At 43.7% G+C, this 15,659-nt stretch overlaps 1 protein-coding gene across 5 annotated transcripts in view; it reads left to right on the top strand.

Annotated features, from left to right (window-relative positions):
- Positions 1-15,659, top strand: part of LOC105487350 (chromodomain Y like) — a 243,940-nt gene that overhangs the window by 170,368 nt on the left and 57,913 nt on the right. For 4 of the 5 annotated variants that reach the window (XM_071097692.1, XM_011750801.3, XM_071097691.1 and 1 more), the window contains one exon: positions 10,412-11,078. In XM_071097692.1, coding sequence (XP_070953793.1) covers positions 10,784-11,078 — 295 coding nt within the window. In that variant the 5' untranslated portion in view covers positions 10,412-10,783. Of the gene's footprint in view, positions 1-8,035; positions 8,058-10,411; positions 11,079-15,659 lie in introns of those variants that run through there. The other variant, XM_071097693.1, reaches the window with a different exon arrangement.

The raw sequence follows: 15,659 nt of genomic DNA, 5'->3' as shown, positions 1-15,659 counted from the left end.
ACAGTTTCCGGTTCTCATTCTTGCTGTGTATCTCAGGTATTCACAATTTCCGGTTCTCATTCTTGCTGTGTATCTCAGGTTCCATCTGGTAGTACCATTTTGCTTCAGCTCAAATAATTTTCGTTAGTTTTCTCATGATCGAAATCGTTGGGAGATGATTCTCCATAGGTCTCCTGCATTTCTGCACCTTTTGTGAGCAGTGCACTGGCTGCGTTTCTTCTAGACTACCCTTTCACGGACATTCATAGAGAAGACAGAAGTCATTTCTCCTGCCAGAGGCTGCAGCAGGCATGCTCACTATCCATCATGAAAGTTTGCCTTTTTAAGCTCAGGGTTCTGCTGCTGTGACATCGTCCATTGCACGCAGAGGTGTCATCCTCTGGGAACTGAGGAGCAGGAACATGCTGGTACCCTGGCTTACTGCGCTTGCTCCTGGTTCACTTTGATCCATGACTCAAGAGTCGCTTGCCTTCCGTGAGCTTTCTTGAGACTGCGGCAAGCTCACTTGTTAGCTTCTGTCTTCCTTGTGGTTTTTCTCAAAGAGGAGGATGGGAGTCTCATGGATCAGTTGGTGAGATTTGAGGAAAATCTATGGGAATTTTAGCTGACGTGGTGACCAAATTGTCATCCTAGTGATAAATGGTCCTCCACTTTGCTGCCTGCTAATGAGGGGAGATTGGGGAGATGGTTTTAAACACAGCTGCCCAAACAATGCCCTGGTTATTGCTAACTCTTCTCTGGGTGGGAGGACATCTTCACCCTTTGGTGGGCAGATGGTTCTGACCCTTTTCAAAAGTCAAAGGAGAGAAATTGATAACCACCAGGGGTGGAAAGCAGGCAAAGTGTTTGAACTGAATGCTGGCTGGTTCTTTTGGGAGAAGAAAGGGTGGGACTTGTTAAGGCAGGAGGCTAACAGCTAGGTTGTCCCATGGTTGGCTCTTCCAGCACTGGTCCTGCCAACCTTAGATGCGCTGGGAGATGGCAGTAAAAGGCTCAGTGATTTTTGCAGTGAATCCTGGCTGCTTTAGGGATGTGTAACCCTCTCAGGGAGATTACCCTGACATAGACAAACACCTGTGGGAAAATGTTAATGTCTAATAAGACATTGACTAGTATTCCAGCTCTTCCTGCCCCAGATGAGGGTTCCAGTGCTAATGACGATGACCCACTGGAGAGTGAGAAATTTAACCCAAACAAGTTGACTTAAATTCTTGCCATCCGCTCCACTGCTCTGGGAAATTCTCCCCTGGCCCTTATTAAAGCCACGTGATAACCCGTGAGATGTCACCATGACTGTGGGGCCCAGATTGGTCAACATGGAGGACATAATCAGTCTGTGAAAGCGACCTAAAATTGCCTTTGTCCCTTTTGCATCTGGCCCTTGCTTACAGAAGGGCTGGATATGAGTAGGGTATCATTGGTAAACAGGTGAAAATAGCTCCCAAAATAGGAAACAACAATTTTGTCCTGGTGGAAGGAGAGCAACAATGCTAGTACCTAGGGAAATGGGGAGTGCATTATACCTTGGGAAGTTCTGGGACAGGGAACATTAATGATCCATGTCATTCAGAACCACCCCTAGAGCCTTCCTCAGGGATGAAAAAGCCCTGGTGTGGTTCTCCCAGATTTTTGCAAGAGACCTAAGTGAAGCTTTTGGATCTGCCATTCCTCCTTGCCAGACCACTCTGATGACGATTTGGTGCATTCCTTTGACCCATGCTGAGAATTCTGTCAGAAGCAGCAGTGGATGGTGCCAGCTCCTGCACCTGCCACGCAGAACACCTGCTAGCACCTCTGGCTGTCTGCCCACTCATACTCATGGCCATGGCACAGATGAGTGCCACCTGACTGATGGAGCAGGCAAACAGGATAGATTGGACTGACCGCTGTCAGGCAGTTCCTCCAAAAACAAGGGCAAGACTCAATGATTGAACTGAACTGTAGACTTTTAAGAGCTGTGGCCATCTAGAAAGCTATGTTGAAGGCACTGTCAGCCTGTGCCCCTGTGATGCAGGGCTTGCTGGTAATTGTAAGCAGCACTTTTCAGGACCAGTGCAACACTGAGACTGCACTCTCCCTGTGTGAAGAACATATCTTCCTCCTAGAATCATGGTGACTTGCACCTTAGCAGTGATCATCAGAGAACCTTGAGTATGTAAAGAAAAAAACTACATTAATTAGATCCCGTAGTCCTCATAGAACAGCGGCGAATTCTCCAATATGAGGCTCCCCTTGAGTATCTGGGGCAGCTCCCCAGAGGGATCATTGACCCACCGTGTGTGTGCATCCTACAGGTAGCTTACCCCACTGTGAGAGCCGTAGACATGGTGGTAGGAAATTTGTCTGTGACGTTCTCTGAAGTGATCCATAAAAGCATCTGGAAACATCCATTAATGGATGATAGGATTGCTGTAGATTTCCTTCTTTCGGCCAAGACAGAGTTCATGCAATTGCTAACACATCCTGTATTATCCGTGTCAGTGGCCCCAACCGAAAGGAAATGTCCATTCAGAAGCTTCTGGAGAAAGCCACATGGCTTGCTAAGGTGGACCCTGATATTTTATGGTATTGCTTTAGCTGGCTGGGTCCGGGATGCTGGGAAGCATGGTTAAGGTCAGGATTTTAGTTCGGCTCATCATGATGCTTGGAGTCCTTGTTGATAGCAGCTTTTATTAAATGTGTGAGACAAATTGAGTGGATTTGGTTCCGGCCTATATTAGATTGATCAGAGTGGCTAATGGAGTGGATACTCAGAGGGAAATTTGCTAGAATCCCAGACAGTGTAAATGTAAGGAGTGAGTCTTGTTGGGAGAGAGTTCTCCAGGGATCTCTTGCATTTCTGTATGTCTCTGGAAAAGAGAGTGAGTGCGTTTGTTGTGGACTGTCTTTTCAGTAGTGTTGGTGTAAGCAGTTAGCCTTGGAGATAGATAGTGTCTCCAGGCCGTAGGGTAAGTTTGTTTACTGCGTGATGGGGGTGGGCAGTCATGCCCGTTATAAACATTTGGGATCCCCAAGCTCAGGGATCCTTTCTTGTAATGTAACCTACTGTTTCAGCAGTTTTTACCTGACTGTCTTTGTATTGCCCTGTAGGAATTGCGGACTTAGGTAACCGGTACAAGCAGTACTAATAGACTGACAGCTGCTACTACTATGAGTAGAAGAGCGGTAGTCCCCGTTTACCCTTTAAGCTTTCAGTTTCCACGGTTTCACTTACCCGTATTCAACCATGCCCTAAAAATGTTAAATGAAAAATTTTGGAAACTACTTATAATTTTTTTTAATTTGAGACAGGGTCCCACTCTGTTACCCAGGCTGGAGTGCAGTGATGTGATCACAGCTCACTGTAGCCTAGACCTCCTTGGCTCAAGTAATCCTCCTACCTCAGCCTCCCAAGTAGCTGGGACTACAGGTGTACTGCATACTATGCCCAGCTCATTTTTTTATATTTTGTAGAGATAGGGTCTTGCTGTGTTGCCCAGGCTGGCCTCAAACTCCTAGGTTCTAGCAGTGCTGCCACCTCAGCTTCCCAAAGTGCTGGGATTACAGACGTGAGCCACTACGCCCAGCCAATTCATTATTTTAACTTGTGTACCCTTCTGAGTAGGGTGATGAAATTTTATGTTGTCCTGACGTGTCTTGCCCAGGACATGAATTTTCCTTTGTTCGGCGTCTGGATGCTGTAAATGCTACCACCTCATTAGTTACTTAGTAGCTGGTTCAGTTATCAGATGGATCAGAGTGCGTATAGGACTGGGTTTTATCCGAGGTTTCAGGCGTCGGCAGGGGTTCTTGGAGTATATCCCCCACTGATAAGGGGAGACAGACTGTTTCTCTGATGAGGACTCATGTCTTCTGCCAGCATCCATGAAAATGTCAAAAACAAGTTATAGCTTGGTAGTTTGCAAGCAGGTGAAATCTCAGACCTTTTAAGTTTCCTGACAGGTCTCTTGCAAAAAGTTCTTTTAGCTCTTACTCATCTGAAAGTGTCTTTATTTCACTTCCTCCTTTCTTTAAACTGCTTTTTTGAAATTAACTCACGTACCAGTTTAACCATTTAAATTATAGATCAGTGGCTGTTAACATGTACTGTTTTGTATCCATCACCACAGTTGAGTTTAGAACATTTTCATCACCTCAGAAAGAAATCTAGTAGCCGTTAGCTATCATCTCCCTATTTACCCCTATTACCTTCCCCCCAGCCCTAAGCAGCCACTAATCTGTTTTCTGTCTCTGTAAGTGTCCTGGTGGAAGGAGAGCAGCAATGCTAGTATCTAGGGAAGGGCGGAGTGCATTACACCCATTCTGGTTATTTTTTATAAATGGCATCATATATGTGACTGGCTTCTTTTACATAGTGTAGTGTTTTTAAAGTCCATCCATGTTGTTGTATGTATCAGTACGTCATTCGTTTTTGTGGCTGAATAATATTCTGTAGTATAGATATGTCACATTTTGTTATTTATTCATCAATTAGTAGACATTTGGATTGTTTCTACTTTTTGACTATTATAAACAGTGCTGCTGTGAACATTCTTGTATAAGTTTTGGTGGGGACAAGTTTTCTTTCTCTTGGGTAGATACCTAGGAATGGAGTTGCTGGGTCATATGATAACTCTAATTATTGGAGGAACAACCAGACTGTTCTCGGATGTGGCTGCACCATTTTACATTACCACAAGTAGTACATGACAGTTCCCATTCCTTTCCACCCTCACCAGGACTTACCCTTTTTATTTATTTATTTATTTATTTTTTATTTTTATTTTTTATTTTTTTGAGACGGAATCTCGTTCTGTCACCCAGGCTGGAGTGCAGTGGCATGATCTCCACTCAACTGCAAGCTCCGCCGCCTCCCGGGTTCACGCCATTCTTCTGCCTCAGCCTCCCGAGAAGCTGGGACTACAGGCACCCGCCACCACGCCGGCTAATTTTTTGTTTTTTTTTTTGTATTTTTAGTAGGGACGGGGTTTCACCATGTTTGCCAGGATGGTCTCGATCTCCCGACCTCATGATCCGCCCGCCTCGGCCTCCCAAAGTGCTGGGATTACAGGTGTGCGCCACCGCGCCTGGCCTATCGTTTTTATTACAGCCATCCTACCGGCTGTGAAGTGCACCTCACTGTGGTTGTGATATGCATTTCCCCGATGGCTAATGATGTTGGGCATCTTTTCATGCGCTTTACTGGTCCTTTGTGTATCTTTTTCAGAGAAATGTCTATTCAGATCCTTTGCCGTTGTTAAGCTGGGTTGTCTTTTTATTGTTGAACTGTAAAACTTTATATGTTTGATATAAGTCCCTTATCAAAAAAATTTTTTCCTCCCATTCTCTAGGTTGTTTTCTCACTTTCTTGGTGGTATTCTTTGAAACACAGAAGTTTTTAATTTTGATGTCTAGTTTAATCCACTTTTTTTCTTTCGTGACCATTACTTCTGGTGCCGCATCCGAGAAATCACTGCCTAAAGTCACAACAAATTACACCGCTATATTCTTTTAAGAATTTTATAATTTTCACTCTTTCTTGTAGATCTCTGATCAACTTAATGTATGGTATGAGGTGTAGAGGTCCAACTTGCCTCTTTGGCATATGGATATCCAGTTGTCCCAACATTGTTTGTTAAAAAGATTATTCTTTTCCCCATGGAATGGTCGTGGCACTGTTGTCCAAAATATTTGACCATATATAGGGGAGTTTATTTCAGGGCCCTCTCTTCCATTAGGCTATGTCTGTAGTTCCATGTTGCCAATTTCATAGTGTATTAATTACCATAGCTTTGTATTAAGTTGAAACCAGTTAATGTGAGTTCTTCAACTTTTTCTTTTTGAAGATTTTTTGGGCTGTTCTCAGACCTTACCAATTCCATGTGAATTTTGGGATTAGCATGCTAGTTTCTAAAAGAAAATAACTTAAATGTTAATAAGAGTTACATCGAATCTGAAGATCAATTTGGAGAGTTTTATGGTATTAACAGTATTAAGTCCCCTGATCCATGAACATGGAATGTCTTTCCATTTAATTACTTTTTTCAATAATGTTTTATAGTTTCCACTTTATAAGTTTTACACCTCTTTTACTCCTGTTTTTTTCTTTTTGATGATATTATAACTGAGACTTTCTTAATTTCATATTCAGTTTGATCATTGCTACTGTATAGAAATAAAATGCAATTATTCCATTTTAAAAATTGATTTTGTATGTTGATTTGTATCTTGCAATCTTGGTGAACTTCTTTGTTCTAATAGTTTTTAATGGACTCCTTAAACTTTTCTATATAGAAGAGTATGTCATATGCAAATAGCAATAATTGTACTTCTTCCTTTCCAATTCAGGTATCTTTGTATTTCTTGTCCAATCACTCAGCCAGAGCTAGCTAGAACTCCAGTACAATGTTGCATAGAAGCGGCAAGAACAAACATCGTGTTTTTCTGATCTTACGGGGAAGCTTTTAGTCTTACAGTATTGAGCGTGATGTTATTTGTGTGTTTTTCGTAGATTCCCTTTATTAAGTTGAGGAAGTTCCCTCTAGTTTATTGACTTCTTTTTTTTTTTTAAATCATGAAGAGGTGTTGAATTTTCTCAAGTGTTTTTCCTACACCTATTGAAACAATATGTGATTTTTCCCCCTTTATTCTATTGATGTGGCATATGAACATTAATTGACTTTCACATATTAAACCAGCCTTGCATTTTTGGAATAAATCCTTCTTGGTCATGGTCATATTTATATATTACAAAATTCAATTTGTGAATGTTTTGTTGAGGATTTTTTGTGTCTATATTCATAAAAGAGGTATAGGCCTATAGCTTTCTTGTGATGTCTTTTGTTTTGGTATTGGGTAAATAGTGGCCTCGTAGAAAGTGTGGTAAATTGTTTTCTCTTCCAATTATTGGAAGAGTTTATGAAAAACTGGTACTAATTATTTAAAATTTTGATAGAATTCACCAGTGAAGCTATGTAATCCTATGCTTTTCTTTAAGGGAGATTTTGATGATCAGTCTTATATAGGTCTATTTAGATGTTCTTAATTCAATTTGACTAGTTTGTATCTTTCTAGGAATTTGTTTATTTCATCTGAGTTGTTAAAATTATTGGCATATAGTTGTTCATAGTATTTTAATTTTTTATTTCTATATGGTTTGTAGTAATGTTCCCTCTTTAATTCCTGGTGTTAGAAATGTGGATGTTCTGTTTTTCTTAATCAGAATAACTAAAGGTTTGTCTATTTTGTTAATTTTTTTAAAAGAAACTTTTGGTTTTGTTGCTTTTAAAATATTGTTTTTCAGTTTATTAAGTTCTAAATTCTGTTTCTTTTCTTCTGCTTGCCTTGGGTTTAGTTTCCTTTTTTGCCAGTGTCCTAAGATACAGGTTCAGGTTACTGATTTGAGGTCTTCTTTTTAGTGTGGGTGTTCACTGGTAGAAATTTCCCTCCCGTCACTGCTTTTGCTGAATTCCACAAGTTTTGGTATGTTGTGTTGTTTTCATTATCTCAAAGTTTCTAACTTCTCTTAAGACATTTTGGGGGGAGGTGGCCCGTTGATTATTTAGCATGGGTTAATTTCTGCATATTTATGAATTTTCCCAACTTCTTTGTTATTTTCAGTATCATCCCCATTTGCAGATAGAATTTGCATGATTGCAATCCTTTTAAATGTACTGAGCTTATCTTAAGACTTAGCATATGGTCTGTGCTGGCGAGTGTCCTGTGTGTGCTTGAGAAGAATGTATACTCTGCTGTTGCTGGGTGAAGAGTTTCCTTCTTGTCAGACTTGTATAATGTTTCCATCGCAGGAATTAATGGAGCAGTTTGCCTGCCCCGGATGTGTTATTGCTCCTTCACAGTCTGATGCTGAGATCGCAAGCTATGGCTGCCTGCCGGTTAACTCAAAAGATGGTTTTCATACCTTTTTTCTTTCTCTTTTTTTTTTTTTTTTTTTGAGACGGAGTCTCGCTCTGTCCCCCAGGCTGGAGTGCTGAAGCTCGATCTTGGCTCACCACAACCTCCACCTCCCGGTTCAAGTGATTCTCCTGCCTCAGCCTCCCGAGTAGCTGGGACTACAGGTGTGCACCCCCTTGCCCAGCTAATTTTGTGTATTTTTAGTAGAGACGGGGTTTCACCATGTTGTCCAGGCTGGTCTTGAACTCCTGACCTCGTGATCTGCCCGCCTCAGCCTCCCAAAGTGCTAGGATTACAGGCTTGAGCCACCGCGCCTGGTCCACATTTTTTTTTACTAGCTGAAAAACATCAAAAGAATAATAATATTTCATGATGTGCGACAGATAAAATTCAAATTTTAGTGTCCATAGGTAGAGGGGTTTTTGTTTTTGTCTTTAATGCCATTTCGTTCATTACATATTGTGTCTGGCTACTTCCTTGCTACAGGAACAGGGTTAAGTGATTGGGAGACCAGATGGCGCATAAGCCTAAGACATTTACTCTTTGGCACTTTATGTAAAGTTTGCCAACTCCTGGTCTAATATGTCCACTATGACTTTGTTATGTATACTCAGTCTGGCCAGTGAGTATGCCTAACACGGAGCACACACCTACCCTTAGCTGTGGAGGCTACTGTTGCTCTTCCTCTTTGCTCAATTTCCTGGGGAGGGAGGGGCAGGATCTGCGTGGGGCCTGGCAGCTGTAGGTCCCCAGGGATGCTGGCCCTGGGGGGACCAGTGGTACATGGTTAAGGAGGGAGGGGAAAGAAATGCACTGTGCTCCACCAGACTCCTGCCTCGGCTCTAAGGACACGGAGGAAAGCAAACAGGCGTACTCTGGTTTAGTATACTGCCCGCTTCTGGAGCGGAAATTGGGCAGGAGGAGGGGGGAACATTAAACATAGCTTTCCTACAAGACATAATCTCTTTGCCCCTTTTCATTTAAAACTCTTAAACTATTTCTGCAGAAACATCGTTATATGGACTTTTCCAGAAGCATGTCTTTTACTTACATTGAAATACACCCTCATACACAACTATTCACAAGTGAAAGAGCAGGGGAAACATGACTTTCGAAAGCTTTCCCTGCTCTGATGTGGCCTGCGTGGCCTCGCACTTGCTGACCTGACATTAATTACTGAATGTGGAGATCTGTCAGACGTGAAATCGGCCCTGTGATGAGCTAAGATCTTTCTGTTCCTAATCCTTTTTGCTCGGAAGCAGTAATATATCTTTAGTTTTAGGGCTGTTCAGTAGTTAACGGCTTCAATTTTCTGTATCTTAGGTAGATAAACTGGAGAGTTTTTTGTTTCTTTGAGAGTAGATGAAATGATGGGGATTGGAGTATTCTCCCGTTCTCTACGATCATCTGCACTTCTACTCATTAGGCTCAAGTATTTGGGGATGTTAGAGAACCAGGCATGCCATTGTGTAGTCCGACCTACCTCTAACTGCCAGAAATGTACTGATATTCTTAATAATTGATAGGCTCAGACCTTGCATTCTTAATTAAAGAGCCACTCCGTGACTGTAGGCCTCTGCCCACAAGATACAGAGTCACATACTGCCCCCAGGATGCAGGCTGATGCTTTTATATTAACTGCAGATGTAACAGCAGATTCTAGGTGTTTCTCCTGGAAATGTAACAACAGATTCTAGGCGTTTCTCCAGTAACGTATGGAGGCACTATGTCAGATAATTCCTGTTCATGTGAATTGTGGAAGATCTCGCTTCGATTTGCACTTCGGATGTCAAGGTAGTAGAATTTGTCACAGTCATAAAACATGCTTACAAGGCAGGGTTGTGTGAATTGACAAATTTGATCCAGAATGTATTGGTCATCCATTTCAACGATTAACAGCACCTCCATTGAAAGATGTTAGTGTAAAATTAATTAAAACCAAGATTTGAAAATAATAATCCGATCACTCTAGACTGTTTTGTTACAATCAAGTGTGATGTTCTCTGTTGACCTTTTTAGTTTTAATTGAGTGCTTCTGAATGATACAGATCATATGTTTCTTTGATGGCAGTGTCACACCGCAGAAGGTTCTCAGCCCCTGGTAGCTCGTTGCTGTCACCACTCCAGGCTGTTGCTTGGGTGTCTGCTGCTGGTACCCTGGGATTACCAGGCACAGCTGCAGATGCCTCGAGCTGCTCCAGCCATGAGTATGGAAACCAACTCGCTGGTCAGGCTTCAACACAGAAATAACAGAGAGCCCCTTCCAGTCACAAGAACCATAAGTCACCTAATGCATATCCACACGTTCTCAGCATAAAAATGTTGTGTCTTGTTTGACTGACTTTCAGGGAAATTGCTTACACCCCAAATGGCCTATTACTGTTTTATTGGGGTTGGAGAAGAGATCATTTTTATAATCTTTTGTGGTTTTTGCTATTTTTGATGTTTCCTAATTAAACTTGGACTTTTACCCCAAATTTTGATTTTTTAAAAACTATTTTTTTCCTTTTATAAACAGGTTGAAAGGATTGTTGACAAAAGGAAAAATAAAAAAGGGAAGACGGAGTATTTGGTTCGGTGGAAAGGCTATGACAGCGAGGACGACACTTGGGAGCCGGAGCAGCACCTCGTGAACTGTGAGGAATACATCCACGACTTCAACAGACGCCACACGGAGAAGCAGAAGGAGAGCACGTTGACCAGAACAAACAGGACCTCTCCCAACAATGCTAGGAAACAAATCTCCAGATCCACCAACAGCAACTTTTCTAAGACCTCTCCTAAGGCACTCGTGATTGGGAAAGACCACGAATCCAAAAACAGCCAGCTGTTTGCTGCCAGCCAGAAGTTCAGGAAGAACACAGCTCCATCTCTCTCCAGCCGGAAGAACATGGACCTAGCGAAGTCAGGTATCAAGATCCTCGTGCCTAAGAGCCCCATTAAGAGCAGGACCGCAGTGGACGGCTTTCAGAGCGAGAGCCCCGAGAAACTGGACCCCATCGAGCAGGGTCAGGAGGACACAGTGGCACCCGAAGTGGCAGCAGAAAAGCCTGTCGGAGCTTTATTGGGCCCCGGTGCCGAGAGGGCCAGGATGGGGAGCAGGCCCAGGATACATCCACTAGTGCCTCAGGTGCCCGGCCCTGTGACTGCAGCCATGGCCACAGGCTTAGCTGTTAACGGGAAAGGTGAGTGTCTAGGGAGCTGCCTCCGGCTCCGTGGTGATCCCAGAGGGTGTGGGTCCTTCTCTAGAGATCAGGCCTCGAGCTATGGAGCGTCCGGGGATTCTCGCAGCATCTGCTGGAGACTTGCAGAGATTTTGCCAGCTTCTCCTTTCTTCGCTTGAAGCCTTTGGTATTTCTCTTAATTCGGCACTAGTTGTCTCTGTGTAATTCGCCATCCACAGACTGTGCTACCACACTGACTTGCTTTAAACAGTATCTCCCTCTAACTAGGTTATTAGGGGAGTAAGTTTTTACAGCAAGTTTCTGAAGCTGTATACCTTTCTTCACCTCTTAAGTGCTGAGTCTTGTCTCGTGTTAAGCGTTTTCTTCTAAGTGTGGCCAGCGTTGATATAGAAGTGCTGGTTCTTATTTTGCTCATCCGTTTGAATACCCAGGAATGCCTTTCAGTGGGGGCACTGCTAACCCATTAGGACCTTTGGGAGCCAGGCTCGTTTCTCTGTTTTGATCGGCAGTGCAGGTGCCATTGCTCCCCCTGTCAGAGCCCAGTCTGCCTGGCACCGGTGGTGTCCTCTGTTTTACTCTCACACCCAGCCCTGCTCCTGAGTTCTGCAGCTGCCTTGGTTGTGCCGTGACCTGTCCATCTCCCAGGACAGCACAACTGGGAGTTCACACAGGTGGCTTCCTTCTCCTCACTTGCCATGCTGTGCTGGCCACAGTTTTCTCTTACAAGTCCTCATGACTTCTCACCTGCTGGAGCTTTCTAATAGGGCTTCCTGCTTCCTGCTTCTTGACAGCTCCCATCCCTTTTCGGTCATTCTTGGACGAGAGTGGTGTCCACTGGTACCTCCACCCCATTGCCTTCAGTAGCAGGTGTGCCCTGTGTGTCTGCGACCCGGCCCTCCCCTGCCCTCTGGCTCCCTCTCTCTGTCAGCACCAGGGCCGCACGTTGTCCCGTCTTCTCCATCTGCTCAGGGACCCCCCACCACCTGGCCCTCTCCTCTCTCTCCTTTCTGAGTTGTAGTCTTAAAATTGCCTCTTTAGCCGGGCACGGATTGCTCACGCCTGTAGTGTCAGCACTTTGGGAGGCCGAGGAGGGCAGATCGCTTGAGGTCAGGAGTTCGAGACACCAGCCTGGCCAACATGGTGAAAACCTGTCTCTACTAAAAATACAAAAATTAGCCAGGTGTGGTGGCGTGCACCTGTAATCCCAGCTACTCAGGAGGGTGAGGCACGAGAATTGCTTGAACCCAGAAAGCAGAGGTTGCAGTAAGCTGAGATGGTGCCTTTGCACTCTAGCCAGGGTGACAGAGTGATTCTCCGTCTCCCCCCCTAAAAAAAAAAAATTGTCCCTTTACCTGTGTTTGTCTCCCCCAGCCCAAGCTCAGTAGAATAATAGCAAACAAAATACAATGGTGTTGGTTTGTTTGGGGAGCTGCTTTCCTCTAAAGAGACGTGGTCACTAAGACATTCTAACCATCCTGCTGTGGTGCATTCAGCAGATTTTCTCCTTGGTCCAGGCCCTTGTGTAGCAAAGAAGTGGAATATGAACTGAAATCTGGGGTTTCCCTTTGACAGGAAGGTGCCATCTTGCCAGTGTTTTTCAGATACACACTTGACCCAAACGGTGCCTTTTCGAGCTCCGTTGGAGCTTGTGAACTTGTTTGCAGGTTTGACTTCCTATGTTGCTGACCTCATGGGGACAGTTTTCTCTTACTTAGTTGTGTGTGAGGAATCAGTGAAGTTCAGAGGTAGAAGGGACTCACTTAATAGCATGCTCTGTTTTGAAGTTAGGGAAGTTGAGTCCAGAGAGAAGGTGATGCTCATGGAGAGAACCGAAGCCCGAAGGGGAACTAGAACGTGTACCTTCGTGCCTCACTGACGTTCTTCCCAGCATTGCTTGTTGCCTCCTGGACAGATAAGCACCTCCGTCTTCATTGATAACTTAGGGGCCAGGCACGGTCCTGGACTGTAGTGCTGCCAAAAAGGATTGACGATGTATAGCCCGTGGGCTTGGCCCTGCCCCGCTCCTGGTTTTGTATGGCCTGAAGGCTCAGAATGGATTTTACATTTCCTAATGTTTGAAAAAAAAATCAAGAGGAATATTTACTAACGTGAAAATATAAGAAATTAAGATTTCTGTGTTCATACATAAAGTTTTATTGGAACACAGCTAACCATCCATTACTATGAATGAATGGAGCTATGCATTCATTTACTTCCACCACCAATCCTGGCTAATTTTTGTATTTTTAGTCGAGACGGGTTTCACCATGTTGGCCAGACTGGTCTCAAACTCCTGGCCTCAAGTGATCCACCTGCCTCGGCCTCTCAAAATGCTGGATTACAGGCATGAGCCACTGCATCTGACCTACTTGGCTACACCTGATCTCAGCTCTTAGGAGGCTGTAGATCTGTGGGCCACCTATTTTGTCCACAAAAGTAGTGTGTGTGTGTGTGTGTGTGTGTGTGTGTGTGTGTGTGTGTGTGTGTGTATATATATAGAGAGAGTGTGTGTGTGTGTACATTTTTTGTTGTGGGAACCCTTGATTTTCAAAACTTTGCGCCAACAGGGTTAAGAGCCGTAGTCGTTACGTCCTGTTTTGGGTGGTCACCACCTCCAGTATGGTCTTGCTGGTTCCCCCTCATGTGTGAGTTCTTTCCAAATGAACTGCAGCCCTCGCCAGATCCACATTCCACTTTCACCACATGTGAAACAATTGGCAGCAAAAACCTTCATTCCTTTATATTTCTTATATAAGGAAGGTAATAGCTTCCATTTAAATGAGGATTTAGTGACTTCCTTTCTAAAAAGCATCCACACGTGTGGCATTGGTTAAACCAAAAGGGACGTGTAAGCATAGAATCTTAAATTATTTTACCTTGTTCTGTGGAGTTGGGAGGTTGGAGTGGGAATGACAGTATTTTTCCAAGGCCCTCACTATCATTTTTCTCCGAGGCTATGATCTCTACCCCTCTCTCACTTCTGCCTGGGCGCTGGTCAGATCAGCCCTGAGCCCTGTATACTACTGAGAATATAGTCTCTAGTTAGAGGAAAATAGAAGCCGTTAGGGACCATTTTTAGGACAGTGGTGAATGACATCCCCTGTGGCCTTGATCTGAATCAGGCTTGCAGATTAACGAGGAGGAGGTCTTTCTGGAGGGAAAGCAACTGCAAAGCTGGTGGAACCCCTGACAGCGGACCTCCTGCGGATTCGGGAGGGTCGGTGCTGTCGCTGCCCTGGTCCCTGTGCAGGGAAGAGCTTTGTTATACTCTCTGCTAGAACGTAAGCTCCAAGAAAGCATTTTGTTTTTCCAGACTAAATCAAACTGTGCCCAGAATGGCACCTGCCGTGTAGTCGGTGCTCTGCAAGTACTTATGGATGGGATGATTCCAGTAGAATGGGTGCGCGTGGAAGACAAGGGTTGTAAGGAGTCATTTGTGGCCTGGATCTCTGGCTCAGAGAGGAGGGAAGGAGAGCAGGAGGGGAGAAATGCCAGAAACACAGACATTTCAGAAAGCCCTCGTTCGCCCTCCGGCACATGCTTCCTGAATGAGAAGCCACGCTGAAGCTCTGTTAGGCTGTTGGTCCACACTCAGACGCTTTTTAAGCAGTTGTTTGCTTTTACTTTCCAGATTAATTTTAGAGCTACGTAAGGAAACGGATTTGTTTTTCTAGAACTAATTGAAGTAGATACTGGTGGAGTCATTGGGAACAAACCATCCCCTATGCAAAACACTGGTCATGTGTGCCGAGGGGATATTTTTGCCACCAAAAACCACAGATACTTGAATATCTGTGAACCCAAAGAAGGAGTGTTTCTGGAGTATTTTCACACACACTCACTTACTTTTATAGAACAACCACATATGTGTTTGCTTTTTAATTATCTTAAGTATGACACAAAGGTTTAAATGATGAATATATTATTTCACTCAGAAATGTGAGAAATTCTAAAATTTAGGTGGTACAGCTTGCTGTCCTCTTTCTGTCTATCCATGTTAATGGTGATTTCTTGCTCCTTTAATTCCCTAATGAATTAATCCTACAAAAGAAGTAATTGCTTTTAAAAACTGGATTATCATGACTTTGCTCTTTCATGAATTCAAACATGTAATTCATCATCATTCCGTAAGTATGAAATTTCAGAAAATGCTAGTAGCAAACTTAAATAGGTATAAACCTTATCAGTGTTGTGACATAGGGTTGGCTTTTGGACTTCATATTGAAGCCGACAGACCTAGTAGGAAAATGACTGAGGAAATATTAATACCTTAGCACACGTTGCATTTCATGAACATTTCAACCAAATAAGCTCCTGAGAGAAAGTGTTCAGGAAAACCTGGCTGCTTCTGAGGAGCTGGAGTGTGGTTTCCTCTCAGTAAGAACGTGAATAGATGATCCGTCTCCCTTTCCTCTGTGATTATCAGGGAAGTGTAAGAGGCACAGCTGCCCTCTAGAAAGAGACCCCAGGGCTTTATAGGGCCTTTTTGATTTAATCTTAGAAATTAGAACTTAACCCCAGGGAAGGTTAAGAAATCAGGAGACCGGGCCAGGTGTAGTGGCTCACACCTATAATCCCAGC

The sequence above is a fragment of the Macaca nemestrina genome, chromosome 5, assembly GCF_043159975.1.
Source record: "Macaca nemestrina isolate mMacNem1 chromosome 5, mMacNem.hap1, whole genome shotgun sequence".
Lineage (NCBI taxonomy): Eukaryota > Metazoa > Chordata > Mammalia > Primates > Cercopithecidae > Macaca > Macaca nemestrina.
This window is presented reverse-complemented; position numbering and strand designations above follow the sequence as displayed.